At 40.1% G+C, this 17,137-nt stretch overlaps 1 protein-coding gene across 3 annotated transcripts in view; it reads left to right on the top strand.

Moving 5' to 3' along the window:
* LOC140495872 (long-chain-fatty-acid--CoA ligase 1-like) overlaps positions 1-17,137 on the top strand; it is a 155,169-nt gene that overhangs the window by 66,420 nt on the left and 71,612 nt on the right. For all 3 annotated transcript variants that reach the window (XM_072595086.1, XM_072595096.1, XM_072595106.1), the window contains one exon: positions 1,079-1,295. In XM_072595086.1, the coding sequence (XP_072451187.1) occupies positions 1,079-1,295 (217 nt within the window). The remainder of the gene's footprint in view (positions 1-1,078; positions 1,296-17,137) is intronic.

Here is a 17,137-nt window from a genome sequence, read left to right as displayed (position 1 = left end):
TGTTCAATATATCACATTGGTTGTATGACACTACGATCTTTTGCTATAAATTCTGTGTCCTATGTTCCTGACCTGAAAGCTTGTCCTTCCAAATAAACCTGTTGGACTATAACCTGGTGTTGTGTGATTTTTGACATTGTCCATGGCAAAGTGTTCAAGGCAAAGTGAAAAGTTAAATCCAATGGTGATACAGAGGCAAAAAACAAACTGTGGGATGTTTTTGTGATTGGAGGAATGCTTCCAGTAGGTTTTTGCAAGATTCAGATTTTGGATTAGTGGTGCTGGAAGAGCACAGCAGTTCAGGCAGCATCCGAGGAGCAGCAAAATTCAGTACAAGCTATCTTACTTTTTGTTGTTTATATCAATGATTTGGACTTGAATATTGGGGAATATGAAAAAAAAGGCTGTGTGGTTGATACAAAGAAATCTATAGACTGTGGGGAGATGTCAATATCAGTTGGGCAGAAACACAGTAAATGGATTTCTGATTAGAGAAAAGTGAGTAAAGTGAAATAATGCATTTGTGGGAGAATGCATTAACAAGAATTGAATGAAACCAAGAAATGCAGAGGGATTCTGGAGTGCACGTCTATAGAAGTAATATGTGATATTGGAAATAAAAACAGAAAGTAAAGCAAACCCACAGATCTGGCAGGATTTATGAAACTCTGAAGAAGAATTCAGGGAAGAACTAATTGAAGTGTATAATATTAAGGATTCTAGATGGACTTCGTGGGAAGGTTATATTGCTGTTAGTTGAGGGGCGCTTAAGAAGACGTCATGGATTTAGGGTAAGACATAGAAGTTTCGAGGGAGACCAGGGGTAGAATCTAGAATTAACTTTCTGAAAGGGTGGCAAAGGCAGCGATATTCATAATATTTTAAAAAGTACTTAAAATGCACGAGAATTACCGCAGCCTAAAAGGAGCTGGAAGGTGGGATTGGGTTGAATGATTACTTCATTGTAGAGTGATTAGGACATGACGGACTGAATTATGTCCACCCTTGCTGTGAATTTATTTATTATCTGACTTCACAGTAACATGCTTAACGTCTGTTTTGCTTTTCACTGCCACAGAAGTGAATTTCCATTTGAAACGATGCAAGCAAGTGATCTGGTGACACACCTGCGCATACCAGAACTTTGGGAGGTCCGGCAGTTTGTTCGTTCTCTTCCACCATCCGCTCTAATAGGCATTGGCACCATTGCAGCCCTGATAGCATACTGGTATGCCACAAGACCTAAGCCACAGAAACCTCCGTGTGACCTGACCAAGCAGTCTGTTGAAGTGCAGGTATGGTTTGAAATATCATTACTTTTAGGAGTGTTGTAAAGTAGTGAGGAAGTTTGCTTTGGAACAAATTCGGCGAATTGATGACTCTGATTCTTATTTGTCAGGGGAAGGTGCTTCCAAATTCTAAATCAAAAGCAAGATGCTGCAGATGCCGGAAGCCTGAAAAATAAACAGAAAATGCTGGAAACACTTAGCAGGTCAGTTCTGTTGAAAGGTCAGCAATCTGAAACATAACACTGTTTCTCTCTATCCGGATGCTACCAGACCTGCAGAGTGAGTCCAGCATTTGCTGTTTCCAAACATTGCTGATGTGGATTTGCAAACAGCTTGTGACTTCTTAAGAGGTGGACTGGAAATGCAAAATAAACTTGATTTCCTTTGCATTAAATCAAGCAGTGCAGTTGACGAAGATGATTCACATTTTAATTGTACTCAATCGTTTTTTTTTCAAAAAAAGAATTGGGATATTTTTCCCTCTGTAGTTACAGCATCTACACTGAGTTGTACAGAATCCTGTATCCTCACAAGCTGCAGATCCACTCATCCATTCTCTCCCACCTCTCTGCTGAGGGATCAACTTCATATTTTGCCCCTGATGCTGGGGTCTGATTTTAAAATCTGTCACCTTTTATATCTTTGAGCATTGAATGTTGTTCCATTCTTTTTACTCTACAATCCTTATTATTTACCAACCAACCAAGTCCTGACACTCGTTTGTTCTTCACTGCCTCTCTTTGTGTTCCACCACTGTTGCCTGACCTCATATGGTTGCAGTTCCATATTTCTTTTGATAAGCTGCATTGGTTCTTTGTTCCTGAAGACCCCCAATTTACAAAATTATCATCTTCATTTTCAAATCACTTCATGGCCATGGTGGTAGGAGAAACATGGGAATTGGAGTTGGCCATTTTGCCTGCCGAGAATGCTGTTTGCACTCAATGACTGATAGTGCCGGAAATTGTCTCCCTATCCTTTTGAGGTCCTTAATCCTCAGATACCTATCAAAATGGCTGAGCTTCCAAAACCCTCTGCAGGAGAAAATTTCAAAGATTCACCATCCTCTAAGTGAAGAAAGTCCTCCTCACCTCACTTGTAACTGTCGTACCCATCGCTGTAAGAATATGTCCCCAGTTCTCGAGTCATAAACCAGGGGAAACATCTTTATTTACATCCATCCTGCCATTCCTTATAGGAATTTCAAAAGTTTCAATGAGATCACCTAATTTTTCTAAAACTAAAGAAGTACAGATCCATTTTGCTCAACCTCCCCTCATAAAATAATCCTGCCATCCCAGAGGTTAACCTGGTTACCCACCCACAAACCCTGTATGGCAAGTATCCTCTTCCTTGGATTTGGAGACCAAATCTGCACACAATTATCATTACACAGATATGGTCTGACCAAGGCTATATCTAATTGCAGCAAGACGTCTTTACTGTACAGTAGCAGCTCCCCCTCCTGCCCGCCCCCACCCACCCACAGGGGATATGTACCAAGACCTACTGTGGGAGCCCAAAACCACGGATAGTCACAAACCCATTCATTTAAATGGAAAATTTATGTTCCCAGCATCCCCTGGTCCCTGGTTCTGGAATGTTCCCTGGAATATGTTCAGGCCATGGGTATGAAACGCTTCCCAGGGTTCATAAAACTCTTCCCAGGGTTTACCATTCTTTTCTAAACATTGGTAATAGGTAAAAGGGAGTGAATGGCCTAGTGATATTATCACGAGACTATTAATCCAGAGACCCAGGTAATATTCTGAGGATCCTGGTTCAAATCTCGCCAGAGCACAAGGCAGTTTGCCATTCTTATCGGCTCTGGATTATGTGTGACTCCAGTTAATGATTCTTAATTGCTCTCTGGGCAATTGGAGATGTGCAACCCTAGCCAGTGACAACCATACCATGTGTATGAATATCAACCTATTCAGAGATGCTATTACATCCATTTGGGTAGAACGGTGACTGAGTGGTTAGCGTTGCTGTCTCTCAGCGCCAGGGACCTGGGTTCAATTCCAGCATTTGGGCAACTGACTGTGTGGAGTTTGCACATTCTCCCTCTGTCTGCGTGGAGTTTCCTCTGGGTGCTCTGGTTTCGTCTCATAGTCTAAAGTTGTACAGGTTAGGTGGATTGGCCATACTAAGTTGCCCATTGTGTCTGGGGATGTGCAGGCTAGGAGGATTAGCCATGAGAAATGCAGGTTTACGGGGTAGTATAGGGGGATGGATCTGAGTGGGATGTTCTTCGGAGGGGTGGTGTGGATTTGATACGTCACATGACCTACTTCCAAACTTCAGGGATTCTATGGTATGCTTCATTCAAGTGGGACTTGAATCTTTTGGTCTGGAGTAAGGAGATTACAATTGCACCACATGCGTGCTGTATGTCTGTGAATATAAACTCAGGAGGGAAATATACTCCACATGAGCTTATTTCATCTCATCCTGTCTGTTATATACATTATTCCCTTATGATTATCACATTTTCCTTTTTAAAAAAATCTATTTGGGATGTAGGTTTAATCGCTAAGCTGCAAGGTTTGTTTTCAGACGTTTCGTCACCATATTAGGTAACATCATTAGTGAGCCTCCAGATGAAGTGCTGGTGACATGGTCTGCTTCTTATTTGTGTTTAGATTTCCTTGGGTTGGTGATGTCATTTCCTGTGGTGATTTCATTTTCTGTTCTTTTTCTCAGGGTTTAGTAAATGGGATCCTAGTCAATGTGTTTGTTGATGGAGTTCTGGTTGGAGTGCCATGCTTCTAGGAATTCTCGTGCATGTCCATTTACCAACCCCTGAGAAAAAGAACAGGAAATGATATCACCACAGGAAATAACATCACCAACCCAAGGAAACCTAAACACATAAATAGAAAGTGGACCATACCACCAGCACTTCATCTGGAGGCTCTCTGATGATGTTACCTAGTATGGCAATGAAATGTCTGAAAATGAACCTTCCAGCTCAGCAAGCAAGCCTACATCCAGAACCTCAACCTAAGCTACAAATCTTCTCAAAACTTGCTTAACATTCTATTTGGCTCAACTATTTGGCAAAGCCTTGAGAGGAACATAGAAATGTCACGCACAAAAGGTACCAAGGCAGTAGTAAAATCAACCTTTTTTTTATTTAAAGAAAGCCAGGTTATTTTGACTCCTTTTAATCTAAATACATTTGATTTCGAGAAAGATATCCACAAGAAAGGCAATTCTTCTTAAATTAACCTTGTGTTCAACTGAGTGAGGGGTTGAATTAAGAAGGGGATCAAGTAGTCACTCCTTACCAACAACAATATTACTACTTGTTGTATCCTGTCTGAAATGGTAACCAGCTGGGGACTCTCTGCCTTGAACTGTTTAATACGTTCTCCAATTACGACTGCTCTAATTTTAATTCTTTCAGTTCCTCAGATTTACAAATCCCTCAATTGCCTAGTATTTCTTGGAGATTTTCTGTATCTTATGTGAAGGTAGACACAAAGGAATTGCCTAGATTATCTCTAAATTTTAAAAAAAAAGCTGCTGGAAATCAGAAATTGCTGGAAAAATTCAGCACATCTGACAGCATCTGTGGAGAGAAAGCCATGTTAACATTCTGGTTGTTGCTAGCATTGCAGCCTCACAGAGCCAGGGACCCGGGTTCGATTCCCGCCTCGGGTGACTGTCTGTCTGTGTGGAGTTTGCATGTTTTCCCCATGTCTGCGTGGGTTTCCTCCGGTACTCTGGTTTCCTCCCACAATCCAAAGATGTGCAGGTTAGGTGGATTGGCCATGCTAAATTGCCTGTAGTGTTAGGTGCATTAGTCAGGGGAAATGTAGAGAAATAAGGGAATGGGTGTGGGTGCATTACTCTTCGGAGGGTCGGTGTGAACTTGCTGAACCAAATGGCCTGTTTCCACATTGTAGGGATTCTAAGTAATTCTAAGACCCTTCTTCAGATCTGATGAGTTTTTCCAGCAATTTCTGATTTTGTTGCCTAGCTTATCTGCTATTTCCTGTTCTTCACTATAGATTCAACTATTTCCAGGAATAAAATTATTAATTCTTGATAAGTTGGAAATCTGTTGTGAACTGTATCAATAGTTTCCGGTATGGTGACAATCTTCCATAAACATAGTAAAGGTTAGAAATATTCTTCGTGTAAATTAAGCCAGTGATTGAAGAGTTTAAATGAACATATTCATGGCAGAGGTTTGAATTGGAGAAAGTATCCCATAAGTGGTACGTGCAGAGTCACTGAACAGAATTATGCTAGACGGTGCCATTTGTGTGAAATGAAGTTTTAATTGGTTATGTAGTTACACAGTGTTCTTGCAACAAGTTTGTTTTGTGATTCAGAATAAAGTTTGAAATGCTTCTCCACCTTTTTGTTTGTATGGGCTGAATATTCTTTTATGTATAAGCAGTCACCATACAGATAAATAATCCAAATAATTGTATTTTCTACACTTATTGTAGAGAAGTAACCCTGTCATGGTTACTTCCAATTTTGGTGTACTCTTCAATTTAAGAAAAGTTTTTTTACTACTTGTTTCTCAATCTCTGTCATTGCAGGATCATTATGACATTGCAAGCATTACTTTGAATGGGAGTCCTGAAGAGGATAGGTTTCTTTCTAAATTACATAATTTGTTGTCCTCCTGTTCTTACATATCTCAAAACTGCCAAAACTAGCTAAATGTTTGTCAAACGTGAAAACAAGACAAGAGACAAAATTTCAAGGATTTTTGTTTCAGCAAACTCTCAAACATGCTGCCAACTAAACTGTACTTTGGCAAAGGAACCTGAGGGGCAACTTTTTCACACACAGGGTGGTTCGGATGTGGAATGTGCTGCCAATGGAAGTGATAGGTGCAGGTATACTTACAACATTTAAAAGACAGTTGTACAGGTTCATGAGAAGGAAGGGTTTAGAGGGATTGGCCAAACAAGACAAACGGGACTATTTAGTTCCGGAAACTTGATTGACATGGACAAGTTGGAGAAAGGCCTGTTTCCATGCTCTATGACATCATCCTTCTTTGGGCTATTCACATTGAACCAGTTTAATATTAATTTAAAGAAAATGAAATCTTTAATCAAGTAAGATTAAAGGAAAGCCTAATGTAGTATATATATTTGACATTTCCATAACAAATATAGCTCAGTTGATCCAACTAATGTTTATGCTGCATGTTCACCTCCTCCACTCCCTTCAAATGTGATTAAGAAAGCGAATGCAATGTTGTCTCTTATCTCAAGAGGGTTGGAATATAAAAGCAGAGATGTACTACTAAGACTTTATAAAGCTCTGGTTAGGCCCCATTTGGAGTACTGTGTCCAGTTTTGGTCCCCACACCTCAGGAAGGACATACTGGCACTGGAACGTGTCCAGCGGAGATTCACACGGATGATCCCTGGAATGACAGGTCTAGCATATGAGGAACGGCTGAGGATACTGGGATTGTATTCGTTGGAGTTTAGAAGATTAAGGGGAGATCTAATAGAGACGTACAAAATAATACATGGCTTTGAAAAGGTGGATGCTAGAAAATTGTTTCTGTTAGGCGAGGAGACTAGGACCCATGGACACAGCCTTAGAATTAGAGGGGGTCATTTCAGAACGGAAATGCGGAGACATTTCTTCAGCCAGAGAGTGGTGGGCCTGTGGAATTCATTGCCACGGAGTGCAGTGGAAGCCGGGACGCTAAATGTCTTCAAGGCCGAGATTGATAGGTTCTTGTTGTCTAGAGGAATTAAGGGCTACGGGGAGAACGCTGGCAAGTGGAGCTGAAATGCGCATCAGCCATGATTGAATGGCGGAGTGGACTCGATGGGCCGAATGGCCTTACTTCCACTCCTATGTCTTATGGTCTTATGGTCTTAAATAAGCTTAACATCAGTAGTTGTCCATTGTTTACTCCCTTGTGAAATTATCTAACCTTCCCCTTGCATGAATTATGAATTGAATGGAATGATTAAAACTGTTGGGGAGCACCCAGTTACGTCTACTCTCTAGATAACAGCAACAAATTTCACAGTGTGGATCATCAAGTGAAACTGAAAAATAAGAACAGGAATGGGCCATTGAATCCTTTGAACCGGCTTCTCTCAACTTCGGATGTTTAACAGGAACAGTAGTTTTCTTAGTTTTGAATTCTTGTGTTATTAAGGTAGTGATGCCTGTTTGAAGGCATTTTTCCAGCTTATATCAGAATAGGAAAGTATGCCATGATCAGAGTTGCCTTTGTAAGTAATTATTTATCTGCTCTAAAGCAAAGTAAACTCAGCTTATCAAAGTGCATCAAACGTACGGCATCAGAAAATCAGCAGTGATGTGAATGTTCCACTTGAGCCTACTTCATCTCATCCTGTTCTTTTATTCATTTCTTTCCCTGTGTATACCCACCTTCCCTTTAACAACAACTTTGCTATTTGGCTCAACTAACAAGTTCCTCACCACAATTAAGGACGTTTATTGTGAATTAAGTTTTGAATTTAGCATTAGTTCCAACCTAACATTGCATACAGCCTTGCAGCTTTTGGAATCATTTTGCAGTCAATCAAGATACACTAACATTATCCTTAGTTTCGTTGTAGAGTGTCTGCTTTAAGGCGAACAGTTCTGAGTGGTCTGATGTGAAGGAAACATCATCTCAGTGCAGTGGGGAGGAGCTGGGGCTCCATGCACTGAGGAGGAACAGGAAGCATCAAATGGATTGGCTGAAGCAAACTAGCTGAGATGGGGTGATTTGCTTTTTACATATCTCTTCCTTAGGATTGTCAACATGTTGTTTATCACAAGTGCATCTTGTGTCTCGGTGTGAAATACCAATGTTCAATGCTGAATTAAGCTCAGTTTTTTTAAAAAATAAACAAAGCAATCAACTTGCAAGTACAATGTCTCTAATGAAGGTCATTGTGAAGGGTTAGCATGCACTTTAATAGTAAATGTGAAAATCAATCTTTCTAGGATGGGTGGACTATTGATTTTGTTATCAATGAAAGGTATCCAGCTATTTGAGGAATGTAAGACATTGTGTTTCCTGATTCTTTATGATTCTTAAAGTATGTCTTGAACTAATTTGGTGTTGAATCATAGGTGTGTGGCACTTCTCGCCAGAGCTCTTCTAAATATTTGGGTTTTCATAAAAACTTGTCAGTGGAGAAACCTATTTAACATTACCATGTCTCTTAACGCTTTATAAAGTTGTGATATATTCCAGTTTTGGCTATGAATAGTACAGGTACATAATCCTTTATCCCAAATCTGAAAAGCTCTGAAATCCGAAATTGTTTTTCGTTAAGTGTGGTGCGCCATTTTGGCAAGCGAACAGGTGACCCAACTCCACGCCCACTCAGATGTGACGTGATGACGTGGCTCAGCACTGACAGGTGTCAATTGTGTCTCAGCACTCAAAGTATTCACACGTATGTCTGCTGTTAAGTAATTTTTAAAATTTTCACCCTATTTATCTATTCCTAAATCCAAAAAATTACAAATTCTGGAAAACAACTGGCCCCAAGGATTTTGGATAAAGGATTGTGTACCTGTATTTCTGATCTCCATGAACTTTGTTGGTGAGAAAGCTCAATTTTCCTTAAGCAGAAAAAATGTCACCAATTACATGTAAAGCTAAACTAATCCACAATTGGCTAATTATCTAATGCATATAGAATTTAATTTTAGTTTAATACAAATAATCACAGTAAGTTGGACAATAAAATGTGTTTCTAAGAGCTTGGATTAAAATTTTATCCAATGGAAATTCAGGCTGTTGGTAATTGAGATTATGAATCAAATAACAATATGGACAAACCTGTTAGTTTAGTGCTGTAAACCCACCACAGATCATTCTTATTGTGGGAATGTAATTCAAGTAGTTTACAAACGCCCACACCCTAGGGTTGAATTCCAGCCTTTAATTTTATTTTTCAGTCCTTCTCCACCTGAATAAGCTTTGTTTATTTTTGTATGGAATCTGCTGTTTCACTTTTGCAAACTGAAATCTAAGTCTCCATAGTTACACTTAATGGAGAATATGAAGGACACAGTATTACAAAGGCAGGCAGAAGGCTATAGTTATGGAAGGAGTCTGTGTGAATAGAATGAGATTCTTAAAGCTGTGTTTCTTTGTAGAAAATGGTTGGTGTGTGACCAATGGAGAGCCGGTTACTGCTCTGTATGATGATATATAATTTGTTTACGATACAGGGAGTTACTGCTGTAATGTGGCAGAGTTCATAGCCTAGACATTGAAACTGCCAAAGTAAACTGAGCACGACTGACTCCTGCATCTGAACAAGTAGGCCTAAGGATCACCCAGCTTTAGGCCTTGTTTATGAGATTTTTAGATTTTTCTTTAGATTCGATTCCCCTACAGTGCGAAAACAGGCCCTTCAACCCAACAGGTCCACACTGACCCTCCGAAGAGTAACCCACCCAGACCTATTTCCCTCTGACTAATGCACCTAACACTATGGGCAATTTTGCATGGTCAATTCACCTGACCTGCACATCTTTGTACTGTGGGAGAAAACTGAACCATCTTCTGTGCTAGCAAAGAATCTTTGAATTTAAGTAGATTGTTTAGGAAAAAGCGTATGTAATCAGAGTTGAAGTCGCATTGACTGGTCTTGCGGTGATGAATAGACAGGAAGGGAGAGGAGCAGAAGTCGGTCATTCAGTCCATTGAATCTGCTCTGCCTTTCATTGAAATTATGGCTGGTCAGGTAATTCTCAATTCTACTTTTTTGTCTTTTCCCCGTAGCCTTGATTCCCTTACTGATTAAAAATCTGTCTAGAATATACTTGAATATACTTAATGACCCAGGAACAACCGTCTTCTGTGGACCTCATGGCCTCTTAAAGGAAGTGCAGCAGAGATAGTGGATCAATTAGTTATAATATTCTGAAATTCCCTAGATATGAATAGGAAGGGATTGGAGGGATATCGGCATGGACGGGTTAGACCGAAGGGTCTGTTTCCATGCTGTACATCTCTATGACTCTCTATGTGGGAAAAGTTCCAGTGGTTTGGAGAAATGCTAATATTGATGCCATGATTTAGAGATGCCGGTTTTGGACTGGGGTGTACAAAGTTTAAAAATCTCTCAACACCAGGTGATAGTCTAACAAGTTTATTTGGAAGCACTAGCTTTCAGAGCACTGGTCCTTCATCAGGTGGTTGAAGGAGCAGCATTCCAAAATCTAGTGCTTCCGAATAAACCTGTTGGACTATAATCTGGTATTGTGTGATTTTTACCTTTGCCAATGTAGCAGCCTTATTTAAAAAGGGAGGGACCTATAAAGGAGGAGTATGCAGACCAATTAGTTTAACATTTGTTGTTGGGCAATTGCTAGAATCCATTAATAAGCATGTAATTCAGGACACTTCATAGAATCATAAAATCGTACAGTGTGGAAATAGGGCCATTTGGCCCATCAAGTCCACACTGACTCTCTGAAGAGTATCCCACCCAGATCCACTTCCTACTCTATCCCTGTAATGGAGGACTGAGAGGAAACCAGAACACACAGATAAGGGAAAAATGTGCAAACTTCATATTGACAATCAAAATGCAAACCATCAGAGTCAGCCTGGTTTTATGATAGATAAGTCACGTTTGACTAATTTGCTAGACTTCTTCAAAGATATAACAAGCAAAATGGATCCTGCAGTTGGATTATATCTGGACTTCCAGAAGGTATTTGGTAAGGTACCACATAAAAGGCTAATAATACACAAGGTAAGATCACGGGGGTTAAACAAAACATGGGGTTGGGGTAATTTATTAGATTGGATTAACCAGTGGAAATCAGAAAGTTCGGCTAAATGGGTCGTTTTCTGATTGGAATGATGTAACTAATGGGGTGGTACAGGATTTGGCTCTTGGGGCCCCACCTATTTACAATCTACATTAATGGTTTGGATGCAGGGATAGATAGTCAAATTTGTAAATGATATTAAAATAAGTGGGAAAATAAGTCTCAATAAGGAATTAGGAAATCTACAAGTGGTCATGGCAGATAAAGTTTGACATGGATTACTGAGGTTATGCATTTTGGCTAGAAGAATTGAAAGGTGAGAAGGTTCAGAACACAGAGGAAACCCACATGGACAAGGGAAATATGTGCAAACCGCATACAGAAGGTCAAAATGCAAACCAGCAGAGTCTGCCTGGTTTTATGAGTGGTAGGTCATGTTTGACTAATTTGCTAAGAGTTCTTCAAAGATATAACAATCAAGGTGGATCCTGTGGATGGTTTGGCGCAAAGGAATCTGAGATCAGAGAATCCTTGTGCATGAGTCACAGAAAAACCAGTACAGTAGATAACAAGGAAGGCAATTGCAACTTTGGCATTTATTGCTAAATGAGTAGAGTATAAAATAGGGAAGTGATGTTGCAACAATAAAAGGCATTAGTGAGACCACACTTGGAGTATTGCATAAAATTTTGGTCCCTTTACTTGAGGAAGGAAGTAATTGCATTGGAGACAGATCAGAGGAATCACTAGATTGATTCCAGAGGTGACATGTTTGTCTTATGAAGCGAGATTCAACAGTTTAGGCCTATATTTTCTGGAGTTTAAACGAATGAGAGGAGTCCAATTGATCTATGTACGATGCTAAAGGGGATTGACAAAGTAGACAGCATGTAGAAAGAGAGGTGATAATTTTAGGATAAGGTGTAGCAGATTTAAAATTAAGATGAGAAATTACTTCTCAAAGATCATGAATTCATTAGGTAAAAACAATGACTGCAGATGCTGGAAACCAGATTCTGGATTAGTGGTGCTGGAAGAGCACAGCAGTTCAGGCAGCATCCAAGGAGCTTCGAAATCAATGTTTCGGGCAAAAGCCCTTCATCAGGAATAAAGGCAGTGAGCCTGAAGCGTGGAGAGATAAGCTAGAGGAGGGTGGGGGTGGGGAGAAAGTAGCATAGAGTTTCAGGGCAGAGGAAGGGCTTTTGCCCGAAATGACGATCATGAATTCACTACCCTAGTGTGAGGTGGATGCTGGGACATTGTGTAAATTTAAGGAGGTGTTTGACAGACTTTTAATTTGGAATGGATGAAAGGGTTAAAGAGAAAGGGCAGGTAGTTGGAGTTGAGGCCAAGTTGAGATCAGCCATGATTGTACTGAATGCTAGAGCAGAATCGATTATTATGTAAAGAATTCCACAGATTTACAACCCTCTGAGAAGAAACAAATTCCTTTTTATCTTTGTTTTAAACGTGTAGCCCCTTATTCTGAGATGATGCCCTCTTGGTCCTAGAATCTCCCACAGCAGCCTTTCTGCACATACCCTGTCAAGTCCTCTAATTACCTTCTAATTCAGTGGCTTACCATGCTTTTTAGAACACATTTTAGGAGTTAAACTGATATGCATCGCAGCAGGTAAGGATGGTAGGGATTTCCTACCCTGAAGGAAGTTAGTGAACTTTAAAAAAAAACAATCATGGTGACTGTTAATGGTGCTATCATTCGATTGTAGAGTTTATTTATTAAACTTTTGAAATTCCACCAGCTACTGTGATGAGATTTGAATCTGTGCTTCCAGCTCAGCCTCTGGATTCCTAGTTCACTGATATTACCACCTCCACCATCTCCAGCATCCAGCCGTAAAACATAATGGAGAGCCTGAGAAAAGATTATCTTGCTGCGATGGGTAAAAATGATTTCTTTTAAAGTCTCCTCTTAGGTTTTCTTGAGGAAGACAGAGGAGGCAAATATTTTTACACAGAGGGTGGTTAGAGTGTGGAATGAACTTGCTGAGGATGTAGTGGAAACAGGTACAATTACAATGTTTAGAAAACACTTGGATGGATAGATGAATAGGAAAGATTTGGAGGGAAATGGGCCAGGAGCAGACAGTTCGGGCTAGTTTAGTTTGGGATTATGTTCGGCATAGACTTGTGGCACTAAATGGTCTGCTTCCATACTAAATGACTCTATGTCTATCTTTTAAACTTTCAGAGGCTCCTTTTAGTTTTCTTTTCATTAACTCCTTTGTTAGGTGTTGGTGTAGCATTACCTTCTGGATTTTTAAATATCATTCAAGAGATGTAGGTGTTGCTGGTTGGTGCAGTATGTATTGCTTATCCTTTGTTGCCTTGGAGAAGGTGATGGTAAGTTGTCTTTGTGGCAAATGGGGATTTGGACACTCACTGAAGCAAATTGTAAGACTCCAACAATATCCTCAATGGTCATCACCATTCCTTCAAACATGAAGTCACAAAAAAAGCATTCATTTTCAGACACCGCAGTATTTAAAGTGGCATGAGCTTACAGGCATAAATTAATTTTAAAAAATGCTTCTCTGAAAAAACCTAATACACCGGAACACAACGCGTCACCATAAATCTGCTTTCCACAGACTAATAAGGTCACAGCTTAAATAGATGGATGTTTCTCTATAACACAGTATGAAAGAGGCTTTGAGATGTGAAAGCACATAAGTTTAAATCTTTTATGAAATAAAACTATTCAGTGTAAAATTCCATAGTAATGTTTACACATTGCACTACCTTGGCCCTTTTCCCCCCATTCTCCCTTTCCCCCTCTCTTTCCCCACAACCCCCACAACCTCTGTTGATTTTCAAGACTTACTACACCTCTTGTCTTTCCGGCCCCAGCATATTTGACCACTGGTACTGGGAATGTTCTGAGGTCTGTAGTGTTGTGCTGGTTGTGGTAGTCCCTTTCCATGCACAGCTTTTAGCTGCTTTGAGCTAGTCCCTCAGCTTGATGTAGAAGAAGGAGCTCAATACTCAATCTTGTTACACTTGAAAGATTTTGAAAAAGTAGGTGGAGATTTGTTTAGAAACAATTGCAAGAAATAATTCTGTGGTTACAAGATGTATATTTGGCGATACTTCATTGAGTCAGCTTGTGATATTGATGCTGAAAGGTTTGTCAAATAAAGCCTAAATGCTTCAAGTTTCAAGTGCTTTTTTTTTAAAATTTTGAAAGCATTTTCACCTTAATGTTAAATGAATGGGGCACATTGTTGCAGTTCACATTTTAGATTTTGTTTTATGTGACCAGGAGGTGTGTTGATTTATTTTAAATTTGTTCATGGAATATCGGCTACCTGTTTGAGCCACTGCAAGTGCTGGTGCTGTGGGGACACCGATAGAGATATCAGGGAGGGAGTTTAATGATTATGACCCGGTAACTAAGAAGAAACAGTGAAATAGTACCAAGACCCTCTCCTTGCAGATGGTAGCGGCTGTGGGTTTGGAAAATGCTGTCAGAGGGCTTTGGTAATCTTCTGCATTGCATCTTGTGGATGGCGCAGACTGCTGCTATTGAGTGTTGGTGGTGGAGGGAGTGGATGCCTGTAGATGTGGCACCAATCAAGCCAGCTGTTTTGTCCTGGATCCTGGATGATGTCAAGCTTCTTGAGTGTTGTTGGAACTGTACCCATGGAGGCAAGAGGAAAGTATTCCATCACACTCCTGACCTGTGCCAATTTGTCCAATGGGCTGGATTGGACTCAAAGGTACATCTTAGAAGCCAGTTCTAGAGCTGCATCCAACATTCTGTTGGTCAGGTTAGAGAAGTCGGTTGTTTGTTTCTGAGCCACAAGAACCCTTCCCATTTGCCTGTTATTTTATGCAAAGAATAATTTTCTTTGAGAATTATTTGCAGCTGCTTTGAGATGTTTGTGATGTTTCTTGGTATGAATGAATGAGTTGGCTTTATTCAATCATTGTTGTCACTGGACTGTAGGATTGCCAGCAATCGACTTCATCCTGTGCAGTACAATATGATCATTTCCAGTTAGCATGAGTCTGTGCTAGCTGTCTCACAGGGATATTTAATTAATTCAACTCCTCCACTCCTTCCTCTGTAGCCCTTTTAAATATCTAATTTGAAAATTTATCCCTGAGGTCCTCAACCAAGAAGATTCAGTGTCTGCCTTAGAGTTTGCAACCCCTCCCTAGTGTTGATTTGGAGATGCCGGTGTTGGACTGGGGTATACAAAGTTAAAAATCACACAACACCAGGTTATAGTCCAACAATGAAACCTGTTGGACTATAACCTGGTGTTGTGTGATTTTTAACTTTGTACCTCCCTAGTGTGTGGGAGAAGGATCCAAGGGATTTGCTGATAGTTTAGCCAATTTCTCTCTACTTCCTATACATTCTTGACATTTACAAGTGGATGATATCATGAGCTGGAGTTTTGCCAGGATCAGGGCGGTGGAAGAGAAACTGAGTGGACTGCTTGCTCCAGACCATACTGTCTTGGCAGTCAAGTGTCAGATTGCTCATTTGTGGACGTTTGATAGGATGGTGTCAATTAGAAATTGGCAATGGGACTATATGCACAATCAGGGTTGTAGGCAAGGGTACCTTGAGTCAGTCACTGCTGCAGGTTTAAATGACTGCTTTTCTGAGTATTTCCTTTCTTTAAATGGAAGGTTTCAGTTAAAAAGCTCCAAAATGAACTTTAGGAAAACCATGCATTCCACCTTCACCAGCAAGATCCACCTCTGCATTCAGACATGGTAGAAGGCATTTCTTTCTGACTGTATGCCACCTTGACATTTTAAAATGTCATTTTTAAAACATTCCCAAACACTTTCACAGTTGACATTCAGTAAATGGAGTGAACCATGGAAGATTGCTGAGAATAATTTGTTAGCAAGGTTGACAGCAGATTTCCATGTCTGCTCAAGCACTAAGAAGGAGACTGGAGTGATGATTTGCTATTACTCACCCAACTGTGACAATGATGGGTTTTGAGAGATGTGCTTTGTCCTGGTTTCTTTTAGAGAAAGATTGGGTGTAAGGTGATCTGCAGTCTATGATAAGATAAATTTCTGAGGCTTTGGGTTTTTTTTATATATAGTTGGAACAATAGGAGCAGCCTGAATGTGTGTGGTCAAACTCCCACCCATAGAACCAGGGATTTTTTTAATTTTTAGTTTTCAGCAGCAGTTGCTGTTGGGGTCTTGAAGAAGTGGAAGCTATTTTTTTCAATCTTTCAATTACAGCCAAAAGCTGGGGGTTCTCTTCCTGGGCTGCTGGATTGAATGTGAGACAAATCTATTTTCTGAATTTGCATTTGCCAAGGGTGTGTTTATGGGATGTTACTATATTGGAGCAGTTAATTAATAATAGTTACTGTATCTATTGTTCTGTTAAGTTTTCCAATAGAGTTACATTATTCCAATGTCATCTTTGTTTTGTTGTATTTTACCTGTTGAATTTCATCTGGCACACAGCATCTGACATTTGCGTTTAAAATAAGAAAACTGGGTTTAGGCTAATTACTTAGTATGTTTTGAGAGGGGTCTGGTCTAGTTCACAAAGCAACGTCACCGACTATATGATTGCGTGGTTGTTTAATATATTTGGAGAAGGAGTACGCAACTCAACACTTCACGCCTGCCTGCTATTCAATAAGATCATGCTGATCTGTATGTAAGTGCGCTCGCTGAGCTTGAAGGTTTGTTTTCAGACATTTCGTCACCATATTACGCAGCATCATAAGTGAAAGTTTCTACAGAAGCATTGGTGGTATGTTCCATCTTCTATTTACAGACCTTGGTTTCTTAAGATGGGTATGTCATTTCTGGTTCTTCTTTTTCTTTTCAAGGGAAGGTAAATAGGATCTAAATCCATGTGTTTATTGATGGAGTTCCAGGATAGAATGCCTTACCTCTAAGAATTCTTGTGCGTGTCTTTATTTTGCCTGTCCGAGGATGTGTGTGTTGTTCCAGTCAAAGTGGTGTCCTCCTTTGTCTGTACGTATAGAAACTAGTGAGAGTGGGTCGTGTCTTTTGGTGGCCTGTTGGTGCTCATGTGTCCTGGTGGCAAGTTTCCTGCTTGTTTGTCCGATTGT

The sequence above is a fragment of the Chiloscyllium punctatum genome, chromosome 2, assembly GCF_047496795.1.
Source record: "Chiloscyllium punctatum isolate Juve2018m chromosome 2, sChiPun1.3, whole genome shotgun sequence".
Classification (NCBI taxonomy): domain Eukaryota; kingdom Metazoa; phylum Chordata; class Chondrichthyes; order Orectolobiformes; family Hemiscylliidae; genus Chiloscyllium; species Chiloscyllium punctatum.
The sequence above is the reverse complement of the archived record's forward strand: the minus strand, read 5'-3'. Positions and strand labels throughout refer to the sequence as shown.